Consider the following 25200-nt stretch of genomic DNA (forward strand, 5'->3'; position numbering starts at 1 on the left):
GCATACAGGTCTTCAATTTTTGGTATGGGGTGTCTGTCTAGTTTAGGCACTTTATAAACTGTCAATCTGTCGTCGCCACAAATTCGAACGCTTTGGTTGGGTTTAGGGACGGGGGTCTATTTGTGCTGCCCATTCTGAGAACTGCACAGTTTGTATAACGCCCAAGTTTCTCTAATCTGTCCAGTTCGGTGTCGACCTTTTCCCATGATGCCTAAGGTACTGGTCTTGCCTTCATGAATCACGCGGTTGCCTCTGGATCAACATGGATTTTTGCTTGCTTTCCCTGGATCTTCCCAAGTTCGCCTTTGAAGACTGAGGCGTATTTATGGAGTAGCTCTGGCAACCCACTCGCTCTCAACTTGAAAAGTTCAGCCCATTCTAACTTGATCTCCTTTAGCCAGTTTCGTCCCAGGAGGCTTGGCCCCTCACCTGCTACTACCATCAAGGGTGGTTTTACCGATTGGCTTCTGTAATTAACAGTAACTCTGCTTATGGCTTTGGCTTGGACGTCTTCTCCCGTCTAAGTTTTTAATTTGGCATCCGTTTCTTCCAAATTTAATTTATGTTCACCATAATTCAGGTATTTAAAGATGTGTTCACCAATCACTGTAGTGCAAGCCCCTGTGTCCATTTCCATTCTAACAGGTCTGTCATTTACCTTCAACGTTACTTATATTGGTTCTGTTCTCCCAACCTTCAAGATATACAATGAATAAATATCTGAATCTGTTACTTCAGGCTCTTCTACATTGTAGATCTCGTGGGGTTTTTTCTTTTGTTTGAAAGTCTGCCTGATTCTTTCCTTGCAATGTCTCATTAAGTGTCTGTTTCGATGACAATAAAAACATTTGATTTTTTTTAACTGACAATTACCGTGCAAGGGACAGCCTGATTTCGTTTCTCTTTATCTCTTCCATTAACTTGTTTTATCCTTGAAGCCAGTTTATTGTATCTTTGTTGTTTCCTCGCTTTTTCTCCTTGCTTTTTCCTCGTCGCCAGTTTGTTGGACCCTTGTCACCAGTTTGTTGGGACTTATGGATCCGGGTTCCATGCTTGTTTTGGGATGGCCGAATTGATACAATAGACAGAGTAGGTCATTAGACGCTTCTTAGGTGGAACACATTCTGTTTATTTACAAAGGTATTCAGCAGCTACACTTGTGTGCTTTCAACTCAAACCCTGTCTCTACACTACAGACTCTAACTATAGCCTTCTGACTACTGAGGTAACCCATGTTACTCTCCTATTGGATACTAAGATCATGTGATCTTCTGTTATAACATTCTTCTTAAAGGTGTATTACACATCAAATTACCACATGGGGACTACTGAGTATTCAGGGTTGATATTGGAGTACTTTGATGAGTTACTGGGGGTATTTGGGGGATTATTGGGGGTATTTGGGTGGATTATTGCAGTATATGGGTGGTTTATTAGTGTATTTGGGCATTATTGGGGGTATTTGAGTGGATTATTAGGGGATTTGGGGTATTATTGAGGACATTTGGGAGATCATTGGGGGTATTTAGGCAGTTATTGGGGGTGTCTGGGGGATTATTGAGTATTTGGTGGATTATTGGGGTATTTGGGGGATTATTGGAGTATTTGGGGGATTATTGGGGTGTTTGGGGGATTATTGGAGTATTTGGGGGATTATTGAGGTATTTGGTGGATTATTGGGATTTTGGGGGATTATTGGGGACATTTTGGAGATCATTGGGGGTATTTAGGGAGTTATTGGGGGCATCGGGGAGATTATTGGGTGTTTGGTGGATTATTGGGGTATTTGGGGGATTATTGGGCTATTTGAGTGGATTATTGGAGTGTCTGGGGGGTTGTTGGGATAGTTGGGAGATTATTGGGGTACTTGAGTGGATTATTGGGGGTGCTTGGGGGATTGAGGGTATTTGGGGGATTATTGGAGTATTTGGGGGATTATTGGAGTATTTGGGTGATTATTGGGGGTATTTTGGGGATTAATGAGGTATTTGGGGGTCAATGGGTATTTGGATGGATTATTGGGGGTATTTTGGGGATTAATGAGGGTATTTGGGGTATTATTGGAGCATTTGGGGGACACATGGGGTATTTTGGTGGATTATTGAGAGTATTTGGGGGTTGATGGGGCTATTTGGGGGGATTATTTGGGGTATTTGGGTGATTATTGGGGGTGTTTTGAGGGTTAATAGGGGTTTGGGGGGATATTGGGGGGGTTATTGGGGTATTTGTGTGGATTATTGGGGGTATTTGGGGGGTTATTGGTGTATTTGGATGGATTATTGGGGATATTTTGGGGATTAATTGGGGTATTTGGGTGGATTGTTGGAGTATTTGGAGGGTTATTGGGGTATCTGGGTGGATTATTTGGGATATTCTAGGGATTATTTGAGGTATTTGGGAGTATATTAGGGTATTTGGGGAGTTATTGGGGATGATTTGAGATATTTTGCGAATTAATTTGGATATTTGGGGGATTATTGGGGTATTTTGGGGATTAATTGGGATATTTGGGGAGTTATTGGGGATTATTTGAGGTATTTGGGGAGTTATTGGGAGTTATTAGGGGTATTTGGGGATTGTTTGAGGTATTTGGAGGGATTATCAGGGGTATTTGGGGAGTTATTGGGGGTATTTGGAGGGATTATTAGGGGTATTTGGGGAGTTATTGGGGGTATTTGGAGGGATTATTTGGGGTATTTGGGGAGTTATTGGGGGTATTTGGAGGGATTATTAGGGGTATTTGGGGAGTTATTGGGGGTATTTGGAGGGATTATTAGGGGTATTTGGGGATTATTAGGGGTATTTGGGGAGTTATTGGGGGTATTTGGAGGGATTATTAGGGGTATTTGGGGATTATTAGGGGTATTTGGGGAGTTATTGGGGGTATTTGGAGGGAGGGGTTTTAATTGATTTTGCAGTTGTATCAGGCACCGCGCTGGCCGCTTCTGCAGCTCCGTGCGCGCCGGCGAGTGAGGAAGGACCTCGGACAAGATGGCGGCGCGGAGGCTGCTGGCGGCTGCTCGGAGAGTCCGAGCGCCCCCAAAACTCGGGGGGAGTGAGGTGAGGGCACCGAGGAGCGGGAAGGTCATGGGGGAAGTGAAGGTGATGGGGAGGGGGAAGGGAGAAAGGTCACGGGGAGGTCACTCGGGGAGGGGGAAGGTCGAGGGGGTAGGTCACTGGGGGAGGGGGAAGGTCGAGGGGGTAGGTCACTGGGGGGTAGGCCACTGGGGGGTAGGCCACTGGGGGAGGGGGTGGTCACTGGGGGAGGGGGAGGTCACTAGGGGGTTAGGGGTGGTCACTGGGGGAGGGGGAAGGTCGAGGGGGTAGGTCACTGGGGGAGGGGGAAGGTCGAGGGGGTAGGTCACTGGGGGGTAGGGGTAGGTCACTGGGGGGTAGGCCACTGGGGGAGGGGGTGGTCACTGGGGGAGGGGGAGGGGGAGGTCACTAGGGGGTTAGGGGTGGTCACTGGGGGAGGGGGAAGGTCGAGGGGGTAGGTCACTGGGGGAGGGGGAAGGTCGAGGGGGTAGGTCACTGGGGGGTAGGGGTAGGTCACTGGGGGGTAGGCCACTGGGGGAGGGGGTGGTCCCTGGGGGAGGGGGAGGTCCCTGGGGGAAGGGGAGGTCCCTAGGGGGGTGGGGGAGGTCACTAGGGGGGTGGGGGAGGTCACTAGGGGGGTGGGGGAGGTCACTAGGGGGTGGGGGAGGTCACTAGGGGGGTGGGGGAGGTCACTGGGGGGTGGGGGAGGTCACTGGGGGGTGGGGGTGGTCACTGGGGGGTGGGGGAGGTCACTGGGGGGTGGGGTGGTCACTGGGGGGTGGGGGTGGTCACTGGCGGGTGGGGGAGGTCACTGGCGGGTGGGGGTGGTCACTGGCGGGTGGTGGAGGTCACTGGGGGAGGGAGGATATTAGGGGGGGAGAGATTCAACAAGGTGACGGTTTTTTTCTTTTAAACATAATACACTGGCGAGACTGGCAGTGAGCGTCTAAACAGGATAAATTCAGAACAGATCTAGCAACTCAAGACTGGGCATCCATGAGGTGCTGTGTACCATCAGCAGCAGCAGAATTGTACTCGAACACAATCTGTAACCTCAAGGCCTGGCATATCCCCCACTCTACCATTACCATCAAGCCAGGGGATCAGCCCCGGTTCAATGAAGAGTGCAGGAGGGCATGCCAGGAGCAACACTGGGCATACCTAAAAAAAGAGGCGTCAACCTGGTGAAGCTACAACACAGGACTACTTGTGTGCCAAACAGCATAAGCAGCAAATGATAGCCAGAGCTAGGCGATCCCACAACCATATATCAGATCTAAGCTCTGCAGTCCTGCCACATCCAGCCGTGAATGTGGTGGACAATTAAGCAACTCACTTCAAGAGGAAGCTCCACAAATGTCCCCATCCTCAATGATGGGGGAGGCCAGCACCTCAGTGCAAAAGATAAGGGTGAAGCATTTGCTACATTCTTCAGCCAGAAGTGCTGAGTGGATGATCCATCTCGGCCTCCCCTGGAGGTCCCCAGCATAGATGCCAGTTTTTAGACAATTCAATTTACTCCAGGTGATATCAAGAAACGGCTGAAGGCACTGGACACTGCAAAGGCTATGGGCCTGACAACATTACGGCAATAGCACTCGAGTCTTGTACTCCAGAACAAGTTGTTCCAGTACAGCTACAGCATTGGCATCTACCCGACAATTGCTTAGGTATGCCACGTCCACAAAAGAGCAGGACAAATCCAACCCTGCCCATCTTTTATCATTTATAATCCCCATGAATCAGTCCCAAAGGCCAGTTGTTAAAAAGAGCTATGTGAAGTGAAAGGGAACGTGTTTCCCTGCATGTCTCATGAACTGTTTTTCTGCATTGTACCCCAGGCTCGGATCCATATGAGCTCCCACAGAGAGCTGAAGTATGGCTGGTGGGCCTACATGCTGGGTGAAAGAACGATGAAGAAGTTCAAGGAGAACAGTAAAATCATCACCGTCGACGGAAACCTGGCTTCTGGCAAAGCTGCCTTGGCAAAAAGCTTGGCTGACAAACTAGGTAAAGCGCTGGGGCTATTCTTCACACAGCAAAAGTTGAATGTTTCTCCATTATCTGTGCTGAAGATTTCTGTTTTGCTCCATGTTGCTCTCTCGTGTGGTTTGGGTTGCAGATGTGGTGCAATTGATGGTAGTTATTGTGCCACAGGAGAATAAGGTAAGTTGGGCTGAAATATGTTGCAGTGAACAACCACAGCTTATGTTAACGCTCTAACGTCATCTCCTGGAAATGGTGAATTATCACAAGTAAAGCTGAGAAATCTTTCCCAGAACCCTGGACACAATCGAACAAATCTTGCTTTTAAAGGAGGCTATTTTTTAAATTCAATTATGGGATGTGGGTGTCTCTGGCTAGGCCAGCATTTATTACCCATCCCTAATTGCCCTTGAGAAGGTGGTGGTGAGCTGCCTTCTTGAACCGTTGAAGTCCATGTGGTGTAGGTACACCCACAATGCTGTTAGGGAGAATGTTCCAGGATTTTGACCCAGTGACAGTGAAGGAACGGCGATATATTTCCAAGACAGGATGGTGAGTGACTTGGAGGGGAATTTCCAGCTGGTGGTGTTCCCATGTGTCTGCTGCCCTTGTCCTTCTAGATGGTAGTGGTCGTGGGTTTGGAAGGTGGTGTCGAAGGAGCCTTGGTGAATTCCTGCAGTGCAACTTGTAGATGGTACACACTGCTGCTACTGTGTGTCAATGATGGAGGGAGTGAATGTTTGTGGATGTGGTGCCAATCAAGCGGACTGCTTTGTCCTGCATGGTGTCAAGCTTCTTGAGTGTTGTTGGAGCTGCACTCATTCAGGCAAGTGGGGAGTATTCCATCACACTCCTGACTTGTGCCTTGTAGATGGTGGGCAGGCTATGGGGTGTCAGGGGGTGAGTTACTTATCATAGGATTCCTGGCCTCTGATCTGCTCTTGTAGCCACAGTATTTATATGGCTGGTCCAGTTCAGACCCTGACAGCTGAAGATGGTTGGGCCTACAACACGATCCTGAGGAATTCCTGCAGTGATGTCCTGGAAACGAGATGTTTGACCTCCAACAGCCACACCCATCTTCCTTTGTACTAGGTATGACTCCAACCAGCGGAGAGTTTTCCCCCTGATTCCCATTGACTCCAGTTTTGCTAGGGCTCCTTGATGCCGCACTCAGTCAAATGATGCCTTGATGTCAAGGGCAGTCACTCTCATCTCACCTCAGGAGTTCAGCTCTTTTGTCCATGTTTGAACCAAGGCTGTCATGAGGTCAGGAGCTGAGTAGCGCTGGAGGAACCCAAACTGATCATTAGTGAGCAGGTTATTGCTAAGCAAGTACCACTTGATAGGAACTGTCGATAACCCCTTCCATCACTTTACTGATGATGGAGAGTAGATTGATGGGGCGGTAATTGACCAGGTGGAATCTGTCCTGCTTTTTGTGTACAGGACATACCTGGGCAATTTGCCACATAGCCGGGTAGATGCCAGTGTTGTTGCTGTGCTGTAACAGCTTGGTTAGGTGTGTGGAAAGTGCTGGAGCATAAGTCTTTGTACTATTACCAGAATGTTGTCAGGGCCCATAGCCTTTGCAGTATCCAGTGCCTTCAGCCGTTTCTTGATATCACATGGAGTGGAGTGAATTGAATTGGCTGAAGACTGGCATCTGTGATGCTGGGGAGCTCCGGAGGAGGCCGAGATGGATCACCCACTTGCACTTGTGGCTTAATATTGTTGTGAATGCTTCCAGCACCATGAATGACTGGGTGTGACACGACTGCAGAGTTTAGATCTGATCTGTTGGTTATGAAATCGCTTAGCTCTGTTTATCACTTGCAGCTTATGCTGTTTGGCACACAAGTAGTCCTGTGTTGTAGCTTCACCAGGTTGACACCTGATTTTTAGGGATGCCTGGTGCTGCTCCTGGCATGCACTCCTGCATTCTTCATTGAACCAGGGTTGACCCCCTGGCTTGATGGTAATGGTAGAGTGGAGGATATGCCGGGCCATGAGGTTACAGATTGTGTTCGAGTACAATTCTGCTGCTGCTGATGGCCCACAGCACCTCAAGGATGCCCAGTCTTGAGTTGCTAGATCTATTCGAAATCTATCCCATTTCGTTGAGGTAGTGCCAGACTGCGTGACAGAGGGTATCCTCAATGTGAAGGTGGGACTTCGTCTCCACAATGACTGTGCGGTGGTCACTCCTACTGACACTGTCATGGACAGATGCATCTGCAGCAGGCAGATTGGTGAGGATGAGGTCAAGTATGTTTTTCCCTCTTGTTGGTTCCCTCACCACCCGTTGCAGACCCAGTCTAGCAGCTATGTCATTTAGGACTCGGCCAGTAGTTGTGCTTCTGAGCCATTCTTGGTGATGGACATTGAAGTCCTCCACCCAGAGTACATTCTGTGCCCTTGCCACCCTCAGTGCTTCCTCCAAGAGGTGTTCAACATGGTGGAGCACTGATTCATCAGCTGAGGGCGGGCGGTACGTGATAATCAGCAGGAGGTTTCCTTGCCCATGTTTGATCAGACGCCATGAGACTTAATGGGGGTCTGGAGTCAATGTTGAGGACTCCCAGGGCAACTCCCTCCCGTATACCACTGTGCTGCCACTGCTGCTGGGGGAACAGGACATAGCCAAGGATTGTTCTGTCTGGGACATTATCTGTAAGATGAGACAGCTCTCCCCATCTTGGCATAATGTTAGTAAAGGGGGCTTCTCCGGGCCCAGCAGAGCTGGGTTTGCTGTTTTCATTTCTGGTGCCTAGGTCGATGCAGGGAGGTCCATCCAGTTTCATTCCTTTTCTGTTAACTTTTAGCAGTTTGATGCAACTGGTTGGCTTTCTAACCACATTATACAACACTTGTTGAGGACGGCAGATTTCCTTCCCTAAAGGGGCATTTTTACGTCGTCATTAGACTTTTAACTCCAGATTATTTTTATTGGATTCAAATTCCATCTTCCATGGTGGGATTCGAACCAGGGTCCCTGGATTGACCCTGGAGCATTGCCACTGGATATCTCTGGATTACCAGTCCAGTGACAATGCCACTATGCCACCGCCTCCCCCTATGTGCCACATTGACAGTGGTTGTGGTTCAGGCACAGGTAATGTGGTTTGTGGAAGTTCTTCTAATGTTTTTTACAGGGAAACTTGAACGTAGCTGCATCTAAATTTAGTATAAAAGTAAAAATACCTGGAAAATCTCAGCAGGTCTGGCAGCATCTGCGGAGAGGAACACAGATAACGTTTCGAGTCCATATGACTCTTCAACAGAACTAAGGAAAAATAGAAGAGAGGTGAGCAAGGGTGAGCAAGGGCCCCAACACTGAGCCCTGTGGAACACACTGGAAACCATTTCCCATTCGCAAAAACATCCATTGACCATTACCCTTTGTTTCCTATCACTGAGCCAATTTTGGATCCAACTCGCCACCTTCCCCTGTATCCCATGAGACCTCATTTTTTTGACCGGTCTACCATGTGGGACCTTGTCAAATACCTTACTAAAATCCATGGAGACAACATCCACTGCACTACCCTCATCAATCATCCCTGTTACTTCCTCAAAAAATTCTATTAAGTTAGTAAGACACGATCTTCCCCCAACAAAACCATGCTGACTATTCCTGATCAATCTGAGCCTTTCTAAGTGACAGTTTATCCTGTGTCTCAGAATTGTTCCCAATAATTTGCCCACCACCGAAGTCAGACTGACCGGCCTATAATTTTCTGGCCTATCCCTCGCACCCTTTTTAAATAATGGCACAACATTCGCAGACCCTCCAATCCTCTGGGACCTCGTCTGTATCGAGTGAGGATTGGAAAATGATCCTCAGTCCCTTCATTACTTTCTTTCTCATTATGCTTATTGTATCTAATATTTCACACTCCTCCTCATTAACTAGAATGCCTGTATCATCACTCTCCTCAGTGAAGACTGAAGCAAAGTACTCATTGAGAACCCTGCCCACATCTTCGGCATCAACACACAAGTTACCATGTACATCTCTGATAGGCCCTACCCTTTCCTTAGTTATTCTCTCGCTCTTAATGTACTGGTAAAACATCTTTTGACAGTTAAGCCAAGAACCCAATGTGTTTTCATATCCTCTCTTTGCTTTCCTAATTTCCTTTTTTACTACACCCCTGTACTTTCTATGCTCCTCTAGCCTTTCTACAGTATTAAGCTTTTTGTGACTGTCATAGGCTTTCTTTTTCTGCTTTATCTTGGCCTGTATGCTCCTGGATAACCAGGGGGCTCTAGATTTGACAGTACCACTCTTTCTTTATAGGGATAGTGCCTTTAGAATCTCACTGTTGAATGCTTCCCACTGATAAGACACTGTTTTCCCTCCTAGTAGCTGTATCCAGTCCACTCTCACCTCTCAGCTTTGTAAAATTTGTCTTTCTCCAATTTGGAACTTTTACTCCTGTTCTATCTTTGTCTTTTTCCATAATGATGCTAAATCTAACTATATTATGGTTACCATCTCCAAAATGATCCCCCTCTGCTACTCCATCCACTCGCCCAGCTTCATTTCCTAAGACTAAATCTAGAATTGCACCCCCTCTCATTGGGCTTGCTATACGCTGGCTAAAAAAGTTCTCTTGAATGCAGTTCAAGAATTTTTGGCCCGCTGTACCCTTCACACTGTTCGTATCCCAATTGATATTAGGGCAGTTGAAGTCCCCAACGATTACTGACCTATTATTTTTGCACTCAGAAATTTGCCTGCATATTTGCTCTTCTAACTTTCTTCCACTATTTGGTACACTCCTAGCAATGTGTCTGCCCCTTTTTTATTTCTGAACTCAACCCATATGGTCTCATTTGTTCTTCATTTAGTACATCATCCCTCCTCACAGCTGTAATTGATTCTCTAACCAATGTGCTGCACCCCCAACTTTTTATCCTCCTCTCCATCCTGCCTGAAAACCCTATATCCAGGGATGTTGAGCTGCCATTTTTTCCCCTCTTTAAGCCAATTTTCCATTATAGTGATGATATCATGCTGCCATGTGTTTATCTGTGCCCTCAGCTCACAAGCTTTACTTACTATGCTCCTTGCATTTACATATACACCTTGTAACACTGCCAAATTCCTGTGCTGTACACTTTTTAACCTGTGCTTCTGTCTTTCAGAGCCACTCACTAATTCTCCACCTCCTGATCCCTGCTTTGAATTTGCCCTCAGATTCCCCGGCCCCTGCCAATCTAGCTTAAACCCTCCTCCAACAGCACTAGCGAATCTCCCTGTGAGGATATTTGTCCCAGTCCTGTTCAGATGTAGGTTGTCCGACTTGTACAGGTCCCATCTTCCCCAGAACCGGTCCCAGTGCCTCAGAAATCTGATGCCCTCCCACCTACACCAGCTTTCCAGCCACATGTTCAATCGCTCAGTTCTCCTGTTTCTGTACTCGCTTGCACGTGGGATTGGGAGTAATCCTGAGATTACTGCTTTAGAGGTCCTGCTTTTCAATCTCCTGCCTAGCTCCCGAAAATCTGCTTTCAGGACCTCATCCCCTTTCCTACCTAAGTCATTAGTACCAACGTGGACCACGACCTCTGACTGATCACCCTCCCCAAGAAGAATGTCCTGCAGGCACTCTGTGACATTCCTGACCCTGGCACAAGGATGGCAACATACCATCCTGGAGTCACATCTACGGCCACTGAAACGCCTGGTCTGTTCCCCTAAATAATGAATCCCCTATCACTACTGCTCTTGCTCCCTGCCTGTACAGCAGAGCTGCCTGTGGTGCCACAAACCTGGCTCTGATTGCACTGCTCTGAGGAATCCAACGCCCTCACCAGCATCCAAAATGGAAAACCGATTCGCGAGCGGGACCCCAGGGACTCACTAGTTCCCTTGGATTGACTAGCGTCACCCATTGCCTCTCTGCCTCCGGGCTCCTAAACTGCGGTGTGACCACCCCTCTGAACGTGCTATCCACGTAGCTCTCAGCCTCGCAGATGCGCCATAATCCTTGATTCCCTTGTTGATCGACAATCTATCTACTTCAGCCTTGAATACATTCAATTACCTAGCCTGCACTGCTTTCTAAGGAAGAGAGTTCCACAGACGAACGACCCTCTGAGAGAAAAAAAAACCTCCTCATCTCCTTCTTAAATGGAAAACCCCTAATTTTAAACTGTATCACCTAGTTTTGTACTCCCCACGAGAAGAAACATCCTCTCAGCATTCACCCTGTTAAGTCCTCTCAGGATCTTGGATGTTTCAATATGATCACCTCTCATTCTTCTAAACTCCAGTGGATAAGGGCCCACCCTATCAACCTTTCCTCATAAGACACCCCTTTCATCCTGGGAATCAGGCAAGTGAACCTTCTCTGAACTGCTTCTAATGCAGTGATATCCTTTCTTAAGTAAGGAGACCGAAACAGTACACAATAATCCAGATGTGATCTAATTAAGACCCTGTACAGCTACAACACCTCCTTCCTTGTATAAGCAACTCCCCTTGCAATAAAGGCCATTGTTAATTGCCTTGTTAATTATTTGCTGTACCTGCAAAAGAACTTTTGTGATTCACGTGCCCAGATCTCTGTGTAGTGCAGCTGTCTGCATTCTCTCTCTATTTAATTAATATTCTGCCTTTCTATTCTTCCTGCCGAAGTGGGCAAGTTCACATTTTTCCACATTGTACTGAATCGCCAATTTTTCTCCCGCCACCTTACCCTATCTAAGCTATCTGACAGCACCTCCGGCAGCGCAGTGTACCTTCGTCACTGCGCTAGGAGTGTCTGCCACGTATTTTTTGCATTCGTTTACCTGGAGTGAGGCCCAAACCCACAGCCTCTGACCCAGAGGCGAGAGTGTTGCTCACTGAACCACAGTTCAGTTCCTCAATTGCTAGCACACTTACCTCTGAGTCAGGAGGCCAGTATAGGTCAGCGAATACAGTGGGCGATGGGTGGATAGACTTGGTGCGATTTGTGATGCAGGCAGCGGAGTTCTGGATGAGGCTTTAGCTTTTAGAGGGTGGGAGGCTGGCCAGGAGTGCATCCGGATAGTACAGTCTCGAGGCAACGCAAGCTTGGATGAGGTTTTCAGCGGCAGATGAGCTGAGGCAGGGCAGATTTGGGCAGTGTTACCCTGGTGGAAGTTGGCGGTCTCCGTGATGGCACAGATTTGTGGTCAGAATCTCATCTTGGGTCAAATGTGACACCATGGTCTGGTTCAGCCTCAGGCAGTTGCCAGGGAGATGGATGGATTGAATATCCCCACTTCTGACCTTATGATGGAAGGAAGGTCATTGATGAAGCAGCTGAAGATGGTTGGGCCAAGGACACTCCCCTTTGGGACTCCTGCAGTGATGTCCTGGAGCTGAGATGATTGACCTCCAACAACCACAACCATCTTCCTTTGTGCTAGGTATGACTCCAACCAGCGGAGAGTTTTCCTCCTGATTCCCATTGACTCCAGTTTTGCTAGGGATCCTTGATGCCACACTCTGTCAAATGCTGCCTTGATGTCATTCTCACCTCACCTCGGGAGTTCAGCTCTTTTGTCCATGTTTGGACCAAAGTGTAATGAGGTCAGGAGCCAAGTCACCCTGATGGAACCCAAAATGAGCGTTGGTGATCAGGTTATTGCTGAGTAAGTGCCGCTTGATAGCACTGTCAACAACACCTTCTATCATTTTGATGATAGAGAGTAGACTGGTCATTTAGGGAAGGAAATCTGCCGTCCTTACCTGGTCTGGCCTACATGTGACTCCAGACCCACAGCAATGTGGTTGACTCTTAAATACCCTCTGAAATAGCCGAGCAAGACACTCAGTTGTAACTAACTGCGACAAAGACACAAAAAAGAAACGAAACTGGACGGACCACCCGGCATCGACCTAGGCACCAGAAATAACAACGGCAATCTCAGCCCTGTCCACCCTGCAAAGTCCTCCTTACTAACATCAGGGGGCTAGTGCCAAAATTGGGAGAGCTGTCTCACAGACTAGTCAAGCAACCGTCTGACATAGTCACCCTCACGGAATCATACCTTACAGATAATGTCCCAGACACCACCATCACCATCCCTGGGTATGTCCTGTCCCACCGGCAGGACAGACCCAGCAGAGGTGGCAGTAATACAGTGGTATACAGTCGGGAGGGAGTTGCCCTGGGAGTCCTTAACATTGCCTCCGGAACCCATGAAGTCTCATGGCATCAGGTCAAACATGGGCAAGGAAGCCGCCTGCTGATTACCACGTACCGCCCTCCCTCAGCTGATGAATCAGGGCTCCTCCACGTTGAACACCATTTGGAGGAAGCACTGAGGGTGACAAGGGCACAGAATGTACTCTGGGTGGGGGACTTCAATGTCCATCACCAAGAGTGGCTCGGTAGCACCACTACTGACCAAGCTGGCCGAGTCCTAAAGGACATAGCTGCTAGACTGGGTATGCGGCAGGTGGTGAGGGAACTAACAAGAGGGAAAAACATACTTAACCTCATCCTCACCAACCTGCCTGCCACAGATACATCTGTCCATGACAGTATCAGTAGGAGTGACCACTGCACAGTCATTGTGGAGACGAAGTCCCGCCTTCACATTAAGGATACCCACCCCACATCGTGTTGTGTGTCGCTACCACTGTGCTAAATGGGATAGATTTTGAATAAATCTAGCAACTCAAGACCGGGCATCCATGAGGTGCTGTGGACCATCAGCAGCAGCAGAATTGTACTCGAACACAATCTGTAACCTCATGGTCCGGCATATCGCCAACTCTGCCATTACCATCAAGCCAGGGGATCAACCCTGGTTCAATGAAAAGTGCGGGAGGGCATGCCAGGAGCAGCACCAGGCATACCTGAAAATGAGATGTCAACCTGGTGAAGCTATAAAACAGGACTACTAGTGTGCCAAATAGCATAAGCAGCAAGCGATAGACAGAGCTAAGATCCCACAACCAACTGATCAGATCTAAACTCTGCAGTTCTGCCACATCCAGTCATGAGTGGTGATGGACAATTAAGCAACTCACTGGAGGAGGAGACTCCACAAGTAGCCCCATCCCCAATGATGGAGGAGCCCAGCACAGCAGTGGAAAAGATAAGAGTGAAGCATTCTCAACAATCTTCAGCCAGAAGTGCTGAGTGGATGATCCATCTTGGCCATCTCCGGAGGTCCCCAGCATCATAGATGCCAGTCTTCAGCCAATTCGATTCACTTCCCATGATATCAAGAAACGGCTGAAGGCACTGGATACTGCAAAGGCTATGGGCCCTGACAATAACCCGGCAATAGTACTGAAGACTTGTGCACCAGAACATGCTGCACCCCTACCCAAGCTGTTCCAGTACAGCTATAACACTGGCTTCTAACCGGCTATGTGGAAAAATGCCCAGGTATGCCCTGTACACAAAAGCAGGACAAATCCAACCCAGCCAATTACCGCCCTATCAGGCTACTCTCGACTATCAGTAAAGTATTGGAAGGGGTTATCAACAGTGCTATCAATCGGTACTTGCTTAGCACTAACCTGCTCACTGACGCCCAGTTTGGGTTCCGCCAGCGCCACTCAGCTCCTGACCTCATGACAGTCTAGATTCAAACATGCACAAAAGAGCTGAACTCCCGAGGTGAGGTGATAGTGACTGTCCTTGACATCAAGGCAGCATTTGACTGAGTGTGGTATCAAGGAGCCCTAGCAAAACTGAAGTCAATGCTTATCGGGGGGAAACTCTCCGCTGGTTGGAGTCATACCCAGCACAAAGGAAGATGGTTGTGGTTGTTGGAGGTCAATCATCTCAGCTCCAGGACATCACTGCAGGAGTTCCTCATGGTAGTGTCCAAGGCCCAACCATCTTCAGCTGCTTCATCAATGATCCTCCTTCCATCATAAGGTCAGGAGTGGGGATGTTCGCTGATGATTGCACACTGTTCAGCACCATTCACGACGACTCAGATACTGAAGCAGTTCATGTCCAAATGCAGCAAGACCTGGACAATATCCAGGCTTAGGCTGGCAAGTAGCGTATGAGCCACACAAGTGTCAGGCAATGACCATCTCCAACAGGAGAGAATCCAACCATCACCCCATGATGTTCAATGGCATTACCATCACTGAATCCCCCACTATCAACATCCTGGGGTTTACCATTGACCAGAAACTGAACTGGACTAGCCATATAAATACTGTGGCTACAAGAGCAGGTCAGAGGCTAGGAATCCTGCGATGAGTAACTTACCTCCTGACTCCCCAAAACCTGTCCACCGTCAAAAGGCACAAATCAAGAGTGTGATGGAATACTCTCCGCTTGCCTGAATGAGCGCAGCTCCCACAACACTGAAGAAGCTGGACACCGTCCAGGACAAAGCAGCCCGCTTGATTGGCACCACATCCACAAACATTCACTCCCTTCATCACCAATGCACAGTAGCAGCAGTGTGTACCATCTACAAGATGCACTGCAGGAACTCACCAAGGCTCCTTAGACAGCACCTTCCAAACCCATAACCCTTCCATCTAGAAGGACAAGGGCAGCAGATAGATGGGAACACCACCAACTGGAGGTTCCCCTCCAAGTCACTCAACATCCTGATTTGGAAATATATCAGCCATTCCATCACTGTCGCTGGGTCAAAATCCTGGAACTCTGTTCCTAACAGCACTATGGGTGTACCTACACAACATGGACTGTAGCAGTTCAAGAAGACAGCTCACCACCACCTTCTGAAGGCCAACTAGGGATGGGCAATAAATGCTGGCCCAGTCAGTGAAGCCCACATCCCGTGAATGAATTTTTAAAAAACTGGCGGAGTATGGATTAGATTTGCCCTGCCTTTTGTGGACAGGACATACCTGGGCAATTTTGCACAATGTCAAGTAAGTGCCAATGTTGTAGCTCTACTGGAGTAGCTTGGCTAGGGGCATGGATAGTTTTTCAGCATAAGTCTTCAGCACTGCTGTCAGGTTGTTGTCAGGCCCAAAGCCTTTGCTGTATCCAGTGCCTTCAGCTGTTTCTGAAGGCCATGTAGGGTGAATCAAATCTTCCCAATTCGTGGATGCTGAGGCACTCTACAATGAACCCTTGTTTGGATGGCTCCAGAGAGACCAGGAATTGAATTTGAGATGTTCCAGGTCTGTGTGCCGTACCTTGAGGTTCATTTCTGTGCTGCGCTGCCAGGGAAGTTAGGCATCCTTTCTCCTTTTATTACATTGAGCGGATAATTTAAACAAATCGGATAGGGACGTCGCTAGCATTTGTTGCCCATCCCACATTGCCCTGTGAAAGCAGTTAAGAGCCAGCCACATCGCTGTGGGCCTGGAGTCACATCTAGGCCAGACCGGGTAAGGACGGCAGATTTCCTTCCCTAAAGGGCATTAGCAAAACAGATGGGTTTTCATGACAATCGATGATAGCTTCATGGTCACCGTTTACATTCCTGGTTTAATTAATTGAATGTGAATTTCACCAGCTGCCAAGGTGGGGTTTGAACCCATGTTCCCAGAGCGTTAGCCTGGGCCTCTAGATTACTAGTCCAGTGACAGCCCCCATCATGGTCCATGTAATTTTTTTAATGCCATTTTCTGTAACTGTAAACGACCACTTCAAAAGTATTTACTTGACTCTGAAGTACTTTGAAATGTCACGAAGTTGTGAAACATGCTATCTAAAAGCATTTTGTTTCTTCCTTTTCAGAACTGTGTTCTCACTGCAACTTATCAACACTCTGCTTTCTTTAGGCATGTTATACATCCCTGAGGTTGACGTGCATTACTGGGACAGGAAGACAGGTGATGGCCAGAAGTTGAGTACCATATTCAACGGCAACTGCAGTGTGGAAAAGTTTTATACTGATCCCAAATCTCCTGACGGCAATTCCTACCGGCTGCAGAACTGGATGTACCACCTTCGCACCCTGCAGTACTCTGACGCTCTGGAGCACCTTCTCCAAACAGGTGTGAATCTGAAAAGAACTTGTTCACTTTTCTTCCAAAAGCCAGCAGTACAAATCTAAATATTCCAATGCTGCAGATTTGACTCCATTAAGGGCGACTCTTAATTTGTTGAGATAAATACTTAAAAGCAATGATGAATTCATCTTTCTCTGGTTACTGATTACCCTAAAGCATTTGAAGTTTTATCTTTCGAGACTTACACCCTCCTTATCTACCATCTCATACTTTGGAACTCGAATGATTCGTTTCACTGTGGAAGTTTGACTTTTGGCTGCCTCTTAGTAAACTAGGTTATTTGTAAATGTATTAGTATGTTGAATCTGCAATCGCCATGCTGGTTGGTGGGATGCCTTGACATTACTGAGAGCAATGAAGTGGCAGAATGTGTTCGTTCAGAAGCTCATCACAAAAACAAAAGTTATTTGCATGGGAGACTTTAATTTTGCTGTAAGATAGGAAGAGCAGAGTAGCTCAAGTCAGAAAGGTACTGAGTTGTTTTCTGAGTGCATTCAGGATAATATTCTGGAGCAATATATCCTAGAACCAGCAAGAAGACAGGCAGATTTAGTTATCTTCACAGTGAGGAAATATTTAACGGCAGCCATCAAATGATTGAATTCAATGCATGGTTTGAAAAGTAGAAATTTAACAGTGGTTGAGATTCTAGATTGTGGTGAATGTTATGACCGATGCATTTGGTAAAGCTGAGTTGTTTAAAATTCTCAGAGGGAAACTTTAAACGACTGTCATAACCTATAATTTTAGGTGTTATGTTTGAGATGCGACTCTAAATTCAGGAATCACACCGCCAGTCCTCATGGCTTTACATTAAACTAAATTAAACATTTTATTAATTTACGCAGGTTAAAATATACATACACATGGCTTCCGATTACTACTATCATCACTTTTAACAAAATCCCAAACTAATCCCCATTACGGCAACAGCAGCCCATAGACTTAACTAAACACCAGGCAAAGCATTTTCACCTTACGAATTCAAAATTAGGTTCTTTTCACTTTGGTTCCAGTGGAGCCAGTTAGAGGCTTGCAGTTGCCTTTTGATCTTACATCACCCCCTTCTCTGCATACCCGAAAACTGCTAATGTTATACCTACCACTACTGATTGAATGTTCATTCTCATTGTATCAACAACCTCTGAACTAAACCTCTAACAATAAAACCCCTTTCATAGTATCAATTTTATTAGTAATATAAACATGTTGCTTGGTATCTGCCAGATAGATATCAGTTTTCACCCCACTTCTTGAATGCTCTATTCAAAAAATGCAAATGCCGCTATCTCTCTTCCATATCAAAACTAGTACATATCAAAGCACCCAGACTAGCTGGCTTTAATCCAATTAAGACACACACACAGACTAAACCTCTATTTTAAAAGAGAAATATTTTCCAGTAATATTATATAGTAATAGCTTCATGACAGTGAGGCTAACTTCAACGAGGTGAGGGAGACACTGACAACAGCAAAATGGTCAAAGCTGTATTGGATAAAACTACAGATAAATAATGTGAGGTGTTGATAAACATTAGCTTGATACAAGGCACCTATAACTGACTAAGCTTAATGTTAGCAAGGAGAGTGTGTTAGGAAAATAACGGCACTAAAGACTGTCAAATCCCCAGCAGCTGACGGTTTTGTACCTGGGGTTTCAGAGGAAATGGGTGAGAAGATTGAAGATGCTTTGCCATAATCCTCTGAAGTGAGCTCTATTTATGAATTGTCTCTTTTAGATTGGAAATGTAACTCCCATCATTTAAGAATGGTGAGAGAGAAAACAGGAAACTATAGACCAGTTAGTCACATCTTTTATGTGGACATTATGGGACTCTGTAATTAGAGGCAGAGTGACTGAGCACTTTATTTGAGAGAAACAGAGAACCTTTATAAAAGATAGCTCATGTTTAGTGAACTTAACTGAAGTTTCTAAGTAACTAAAATAGTGGACAGGAGAGTGTGGACGTAGTTTATCTGGACTCCCCGAAGGGAGTCTGTGGTGTAGTGGTAATATCAATGGGCCAGTAATCTAGACACCCAGGCTGATGCTTTGGGGACATGTGATCAAATCGCACCATGGCAACTGATGGAATTCACATTGAATTAACTCACCAGAATGTTACCAAGGCTCCAAAGGTCAGGTCATGAGGAGAGATGAGGTAAACTGGGCTTGTATTTCCTGGAATATAAGGAGGTGCTGATTTGATTGAGGTTTTTAGGATTGTGGAAGGAAGTTAGAGAAACGTTTTTCTGCTGGTGAGGGACTCGAGGACAAGGAGACACAATCTTAAAGTCAGAGCCAGGCATTTCAGGAGTGAAAATAGGAAACACTTCTTCATGCGCACAGCGGTGGAAGGGTGGGACACTGCCCCACAAAAAGCAGCAGATCTTAACTCAATTAATAACTTTAGGTCTCAGATTAGTAGACTTTTGCTAGTCAAGGATGTGGAGCCAAGGCAGGTGGACGGAGTTAACATATGGATCAACCTTGACCTCACTGAATGGTGGGGCAGACTTGAGGGGCTGAATGGCCAAATCCTGCTCCTATGTTCCAGTGTTGCTACCGTCAGTAGCCAAGAATGTTTTGTGAAGCCGAGGCTGCCAACACTTGCATGCACAATAAATTTTGCTGGAACGCTTATGATGAATGTGGTAACTTTAACTTCATGGTGAAGTTTATATGCACGCATATAGTTAAGCACAGCTAGCACTGGCTAGTAACTTGGGACAGTTTCACTATTTGACATGGTTATGACATGGTGTGTTTCCATGATTGCTGTTTGCCTTCAGCTCACTAAAGCAGCCATTCCTTCATCACGGGTGGGTCCAGGCATTGCATGTCTACCACAATTCCATAATCATCCACAAAAAGCTACCCCTGTTCCGATCATCCGCGGATGTTAATTTTTAGTGATGTTGGCTGGCTCACAATCATCAGCAGGAAACCTGGGTCACTTTTGTCTCCTTTGACCCACGGCGGTGAGGCAACATGTAGTGCCCTCCCTCGCTGTTGAGGCCAGACCGACAAACTCAACCGGGCTATTCAGGAACTCGCTGGATAAACGCACTTACCCATCAAGGGTGCTTCAGCTGTGCTGTCCAGTGTTAACGTTGACGTATGTTGTGAACTGACAATGGGTACGCGATAGATGAAATTTTGATGACAGATCTAAGGATTGGAGTCGAGGCAATTAAAAGGGATATAGAGAGTTTCTCCAAGTGAAAAACTACAGTAACATACATCAGACGGATCCTGTCAGTTATATCACAGTGTAGTCAACAATCGGGGGTGGGGGGGGGGTGGAAAGTTGTCAACGGAATTGCATTTTGATCTATTTGTGTTTGCACCTCTAGGGCAAGGTGTCGTGTTGGAACGGTCGCCCTACAGTGACTTTGTTTTCCTCGAAGCGATGAACAGACAAGGCTATATCCGAAAGCAGTGTAAGCAGCACCTTTTATACCAGCGATGCCCTGCATTCTCTGTGTTCCCCAACTGCCCAAGAGGATGTCTTGAGCTTGGCTTTTAATCGCCCTCTTTCGCTGAAAACAGTGATCGCTGTCGGGCCATGATTCTGCAGGCACCCGCAGCTTTGTCCAAGCAGCCACCTTCATTTGAAAGTCGCAGCATCAAGAGGTTGCTCGCGTACTCCCACAGTGCTGAGATCGAGTATTTTCTCTCACCTCTATTCTACAGTTGTGGAATGGGAGGGTCAAAGGCAAGGGCAGTCAAATAATTATAAGTGTGTACCCTGCCTGATTATGCTTTCTGTTCTGTATATTATAAACTATTTACAGCACAGAAACAAGCCCTTCAGCCCAATAGATCCTTGGTAGTGTTCATGCTCCACACAAGTTGCCTCCTACTCTTCTTCATTTAGCCCAATCAGTATATCCTTGTACTCTTTTCTCCCTCATGCACTTATCTAGCTTCCCCTTATGTGCATCCCTGCCGTTCATCTCAATCACGCCCTGTGACAGTTCTAAATTCCCATCACTCTGGGTATAGAAGTTCCTCCTCAATTCTTTATTGGATTCATTAATGACTGTCTTCTACTTACGGTCCCCAGCCCCCTTTCGGTCCCAACTACAAGTGGAAACATTTTCCCTATGTCTACCCTATCAAATCCTTTCATGATCTTAAAGACTTAAATTGGGTCACCCCTCAGTCTTCTCTTTTTCTATAAATAGGAGCACTAAGCTGTTGGATTTTTCAGCCAGGTATACGCTATCCGTTCTGGAAAATCTATTTTGCACCTTCTCCAACTTCCAAATCCTTTTATAATATGACACCTCGAAGTGTGCACCGAACCCCCAAGTGTGGTCTAATCAAGGCTGAGTAACACAACTTCTCTGCCTTTCAATTCTATCCGTCTAGAAGCGAACCCCAGTGTTTTGTCCGGCTTATTTCTGGCTTTAGCAACCTGCAGTGCTACTTTTAATAAATGGTGTTTCTGTATCCCCGATTTCCTCGGCTTCATTTCGACATTCATTTTCCAAGGAGCCTCTGACCACCTGATTCGTTGTACCGGAAGGTCCACTCTGGCAGCCTGTTAATATCATCTTGTATTTTGTTCCGGCCCTCACCTGTGTTGATTGCAGCCCCCAATCTGGTGTCGTTCGCAAATTTTGAAATTGTCCTTCCGATTCCCGAGTCCAGATTGTTTATGTAGATGGTGAACGACAGTGGGCCCAGGTCCAGTCCGTGTGGGGCACCATTTGCTAATCTGAGTAACTGCCTTTACTCTGTTCCTTGGTTAGACCGCACTTCTAGCGTTAATGTGAACAGTTCTGGTCTCCATGTTTATAAAAAGGACATAGAGGCACTGGAATAGGCGCGCTAAAAAAAGGGGTGGAATTATTTTTCTCCCAATGTCCCCTTTCCACCTTCAGTTGTGCGACAAGCTGTTGGAATTACGTGCGTTAGCCTGATGGCGGTCCCTGCTTACGTATTACAGTCTATTCCATAAACCAAAGACTGAGTGAGGAGATGTTCAGTGTCGTCTCCTCGGGTGGCTGGCTGAAGGACCAGCCGGCTATGCCATGTCAGCAAGAGGCAGCTTTGACCCATGGTCTCGGTCCTGCTGCTGTGAGGAAACAGTGACCATGAGCTCAGGTGAAGAGAGGAGTAACTCGCAGATTGATTTTCTTATGCGCCTGCCAACCTCCCAGCTCAAAGTGACATTGGTACAGGCTGGGAGGAGGTCAGTTACTCTCTCGGCCACATAGATGTAAAATGGAGGAATTTGATTCCTACGCACACTTGCCACCTCTTCCCCCGCCCTCCCCTCCTCGCACCCCCACCATCACCAGAAAATAAAAGTCGAGCTTGTAATATGGGGAGACGGCGACGTAGTGGTAATACCGCTGGGCTAGTAATCCAGAGGCTCAGGCTAATTTTGTGGGAACGTAGGTTCAAATCCCACCGTGGCAGCTGGTGGGATTTAATTTCAATTGATAAACCTGGAATTGAAAGCGAGCCTCAGTAATGTCGGCCATGGCATGACCACGTTGTGAAAACCCCTGGTTCACTAATGTCCCTTAGGAACTGCGACGCTCACATCCCATGAAAAAATAAAGAAGAAATGATTAAACGTTCTGGTGGACCGATTTATGCCTTGCATCTCTCGCCAGAATAGATTTACCTCCTGTAAATATTCTACCTGTTTCCGAAAATGTAAGATGACTTCCCTTCTGACCCAGGCCAATCCCATTTAATATTTTGTCGGAGATTGTGGGCTCCTCAAGACCTCATTATTGACATCCTAGGAAGGCGGGGGGGAAGAGAGGTTTGCACCTTTCGTGACCTCAGGGTGACCTAACATGCTTTCTAGCCAGTGGAGTGTTTTTGAAATGTCGCCACACTTTATCACAAAGGAAATGCAGCAGCCAATTTGCACACAGCAAGTTCCCACAAACAGCAATGACCAAATGTTTTTTTGTGATCTTGATTGAGGGACCTCAATTTAATGCCTCACCCACAAGACCGCGCAGCACGTCCTCAATGTTGCACTGTTTTGCCCGCCCAAGTCTTTATGCTCAAGTCCTGGAGTGGGACTTGAACCCACAGCCTTCCGACTCAGAGGCGAGAGTGCTACCCACGAAGCCATGAGCTGACACCTGAGAGCTCAGGTCTGTTTGCTTCTGTAATTGTCTCCCCCTTCACTCTACCATTCAGCTTTGGCGCATTCCAATGAAAGTGAAATCCACAATAACGAAAATCTCATTTGAACAATAATTACAGCTGCAGGTTAGGAATTTTACCTGGGTAGATTTGTAAACTGTAACTTCACTTTTAACACTGAGAAGGCAGTCAGTTGCATCACATTCCTGTCAGCGATTTGATGTGTATTTTTGGCTCAGGAATTTTTATTTTAAATCGGCCGACATGATAGATCCAACATTTTCACTCGGTTTTGATCTAAAGTTGACTGTTCACGAACTGCAATTTTCTTCTGCTCCAGTCTTTATCGGACCTTTGCAAAGGCAAAATACAGCGGATGCTGGAAATGTTCCGATGAAAGCTCATCAACCTGAAACGTTAACTCTGTTTCTCTCCACAGATGCCGCCAGACCTGCCGAGTATTTCCAGCATTTTTATTTTTGTTTTTACTCAGATCTTTTCCCAGTTATTGTGCTCATGTCCTGCTCAATTTTCAGGTGTCGATCACTACAATGAACTAAAAGGAAACAGCATTTGTGAGTTCTTACCCCCTCACCTTGTTATCTACCTGGATGTACCTGTTGTGGAAGTACAGAAGCGATTGAAGCAGCGTGGTGAGGTAAGGCTTTTCAAACTCCTTTCCTTGTGTTCATATTGGTATCCCATGGTTGTGTGAACTAATAATAGAGTAAATTGCTATTGAATGAACAAATCTCAGGTCATTCATTGCATCTTTTGTGTTTAGTGGATAAGACATTGGTTTGGACACCACCATTTTAATGTATTATTAAACTTAGTACACAATTGTGGGTAAACTTTGAGATGCTATTCTGTGGGCAATTCCCAGAAATAACTTTATCTGTGCCGTCCTCTCCAGCCTTACCTTAGCTCATCTACTCTAGGCCTAAGGCAAAAGCTGAGTCTCATTGTTTAGCAAAATACTGCGGATGCTGGAAATCTGAAACAAAAATAAAAACTCTATCCAGCTCTACCTGTCCCACCCCCCCTCAACCAGCTTATATTTCACCTAATTTCTATTTTTCCTCAGTTCTGATGAAAAGTCATAAGGACTCGAAACGTTAACTGTGTTCGTCTCCGCAGATGCTGTCAGAGCTGCTGAGTTTTTCCAGCTATTTTTATTTTTGTCTCATTGTTTGTCGCTTGCTGACTTTGGTGCAGTGCGTTGAAACACTCAATGTATGGTGCAATGGGATGTGGGTTTGTCTGCATGATTTCCTTTCCCATTCCTCATCCACATGAGTTTCTCGGTGAAGTTGCAGTGCTCTGGAAAGTGGCCGGCAGCTAGGAGCTTCTGCACAGACTGGGAGCGGGGGAGGTTGGAAAATACCCAACACGGTCGTCATCTGTCTGTGCCCTTCTGCGCACATTAACATTCCACTTGTGCTGTGTGGCTGTAGTCTCAGGCTGAGGGGTCACTCGTTTCAGACTAAGCTGAGGATCAAGCAGCCTGACAGAGTCAGTGGGCTACCTGACTATAAGGGCATCACAATCAAACCATATGCAGGCATTTCCACAACCTGGGCCTCTAGATTACAATTAAGAGGGAAAACTCTGCAATATCTCTTTTCCCCTTTTGTGTTCTAGAAATGCTTATTCACGTTGTAGTTATTCCAGGGATTGAACTTGGCTTCTCTCTTTGTCTGTACAGCTCAGTGGGTGAACTTGCCTGACCACTGGGCGAGCTCCATCTGCGCTGTCCATTTGTTATGGATTTATTTTGTGTATTTAAGTAATTGCTTGGCAGTACAAGACTTAAGCACTGCTGAACAAAAGAGACATGCTGTCCAAGCTTTTCATCTTGCACTCATCAGGACAGATGCAAGAATGCCAAATTTCAAAGGGGGCAGCAATTTATGCTGCACGTGAATAAGTTTGCTATACAGCAGATTTGTGTGCCTGTTAATGTATTTAAGGGGAAGTTAGCTAAGCACATGAGGGAAAGAGGAAGAGAACGATATGCTGATAGTGTGAGATGGGGGAGGGTCGGAGGAGACTCGTGTTGAACTCTCATCAACAGCACAGGTCATTTGGTCTGG

The 25200-nt window shown here is 46.6% G+C and overlaps 1 protein-coding gene across 1 annotated transcript in view; it reads left to right on the forward strand.

The window, feature by feature from the left end:
- Positions 1 to 2948: 2948 nt before the first annotated feature.
- ndufa10 (NADH:ubiquinone oxidoreductase subunit A10) overlaps positions 2949 to 25200 on the forward strand; it is a 79756-nt gene continuing 57504 nt past the window's right edge. The window contains exons 1-5 of the mRNA XM_078551419.1: positions 2949 to 3060; positions 4878 to 5046; positions 16748 to 16963; positions 20338 to 20424; positions 23641 to 23762. Of these exons, the coding sequence (XP_078407545.1) occupies positions 2992 to 3060; positions 4878 to 5046; positions 16748 to 16963; positions 20338 to 20424; positions 23641 to 23762 (663 nt within the window). The 5' untranslated portion in view covers positions 2949 to 2991. The remainder of the gene's footprint in view (positions 3061 to 4877; positions 5047 to 16747; positions 16964 to 20337; positions 20425 to 23640; positions 23763 to 25200) is intronic.

Source organism: Cetorhinus maximus, chromosome 11 (genome assembly GCF_964194155.1).
Source record: "Cetorhinus maximus chromosome 11, sCetMax3.hap1.1, whole genome shotgun sequence".
NCBI lineage: Eukaryota > Metazoa > Chordata > Chondrichthyes > Lamniformes > Cetorhinidae > Cetorhinus > Cetorhinus maximus.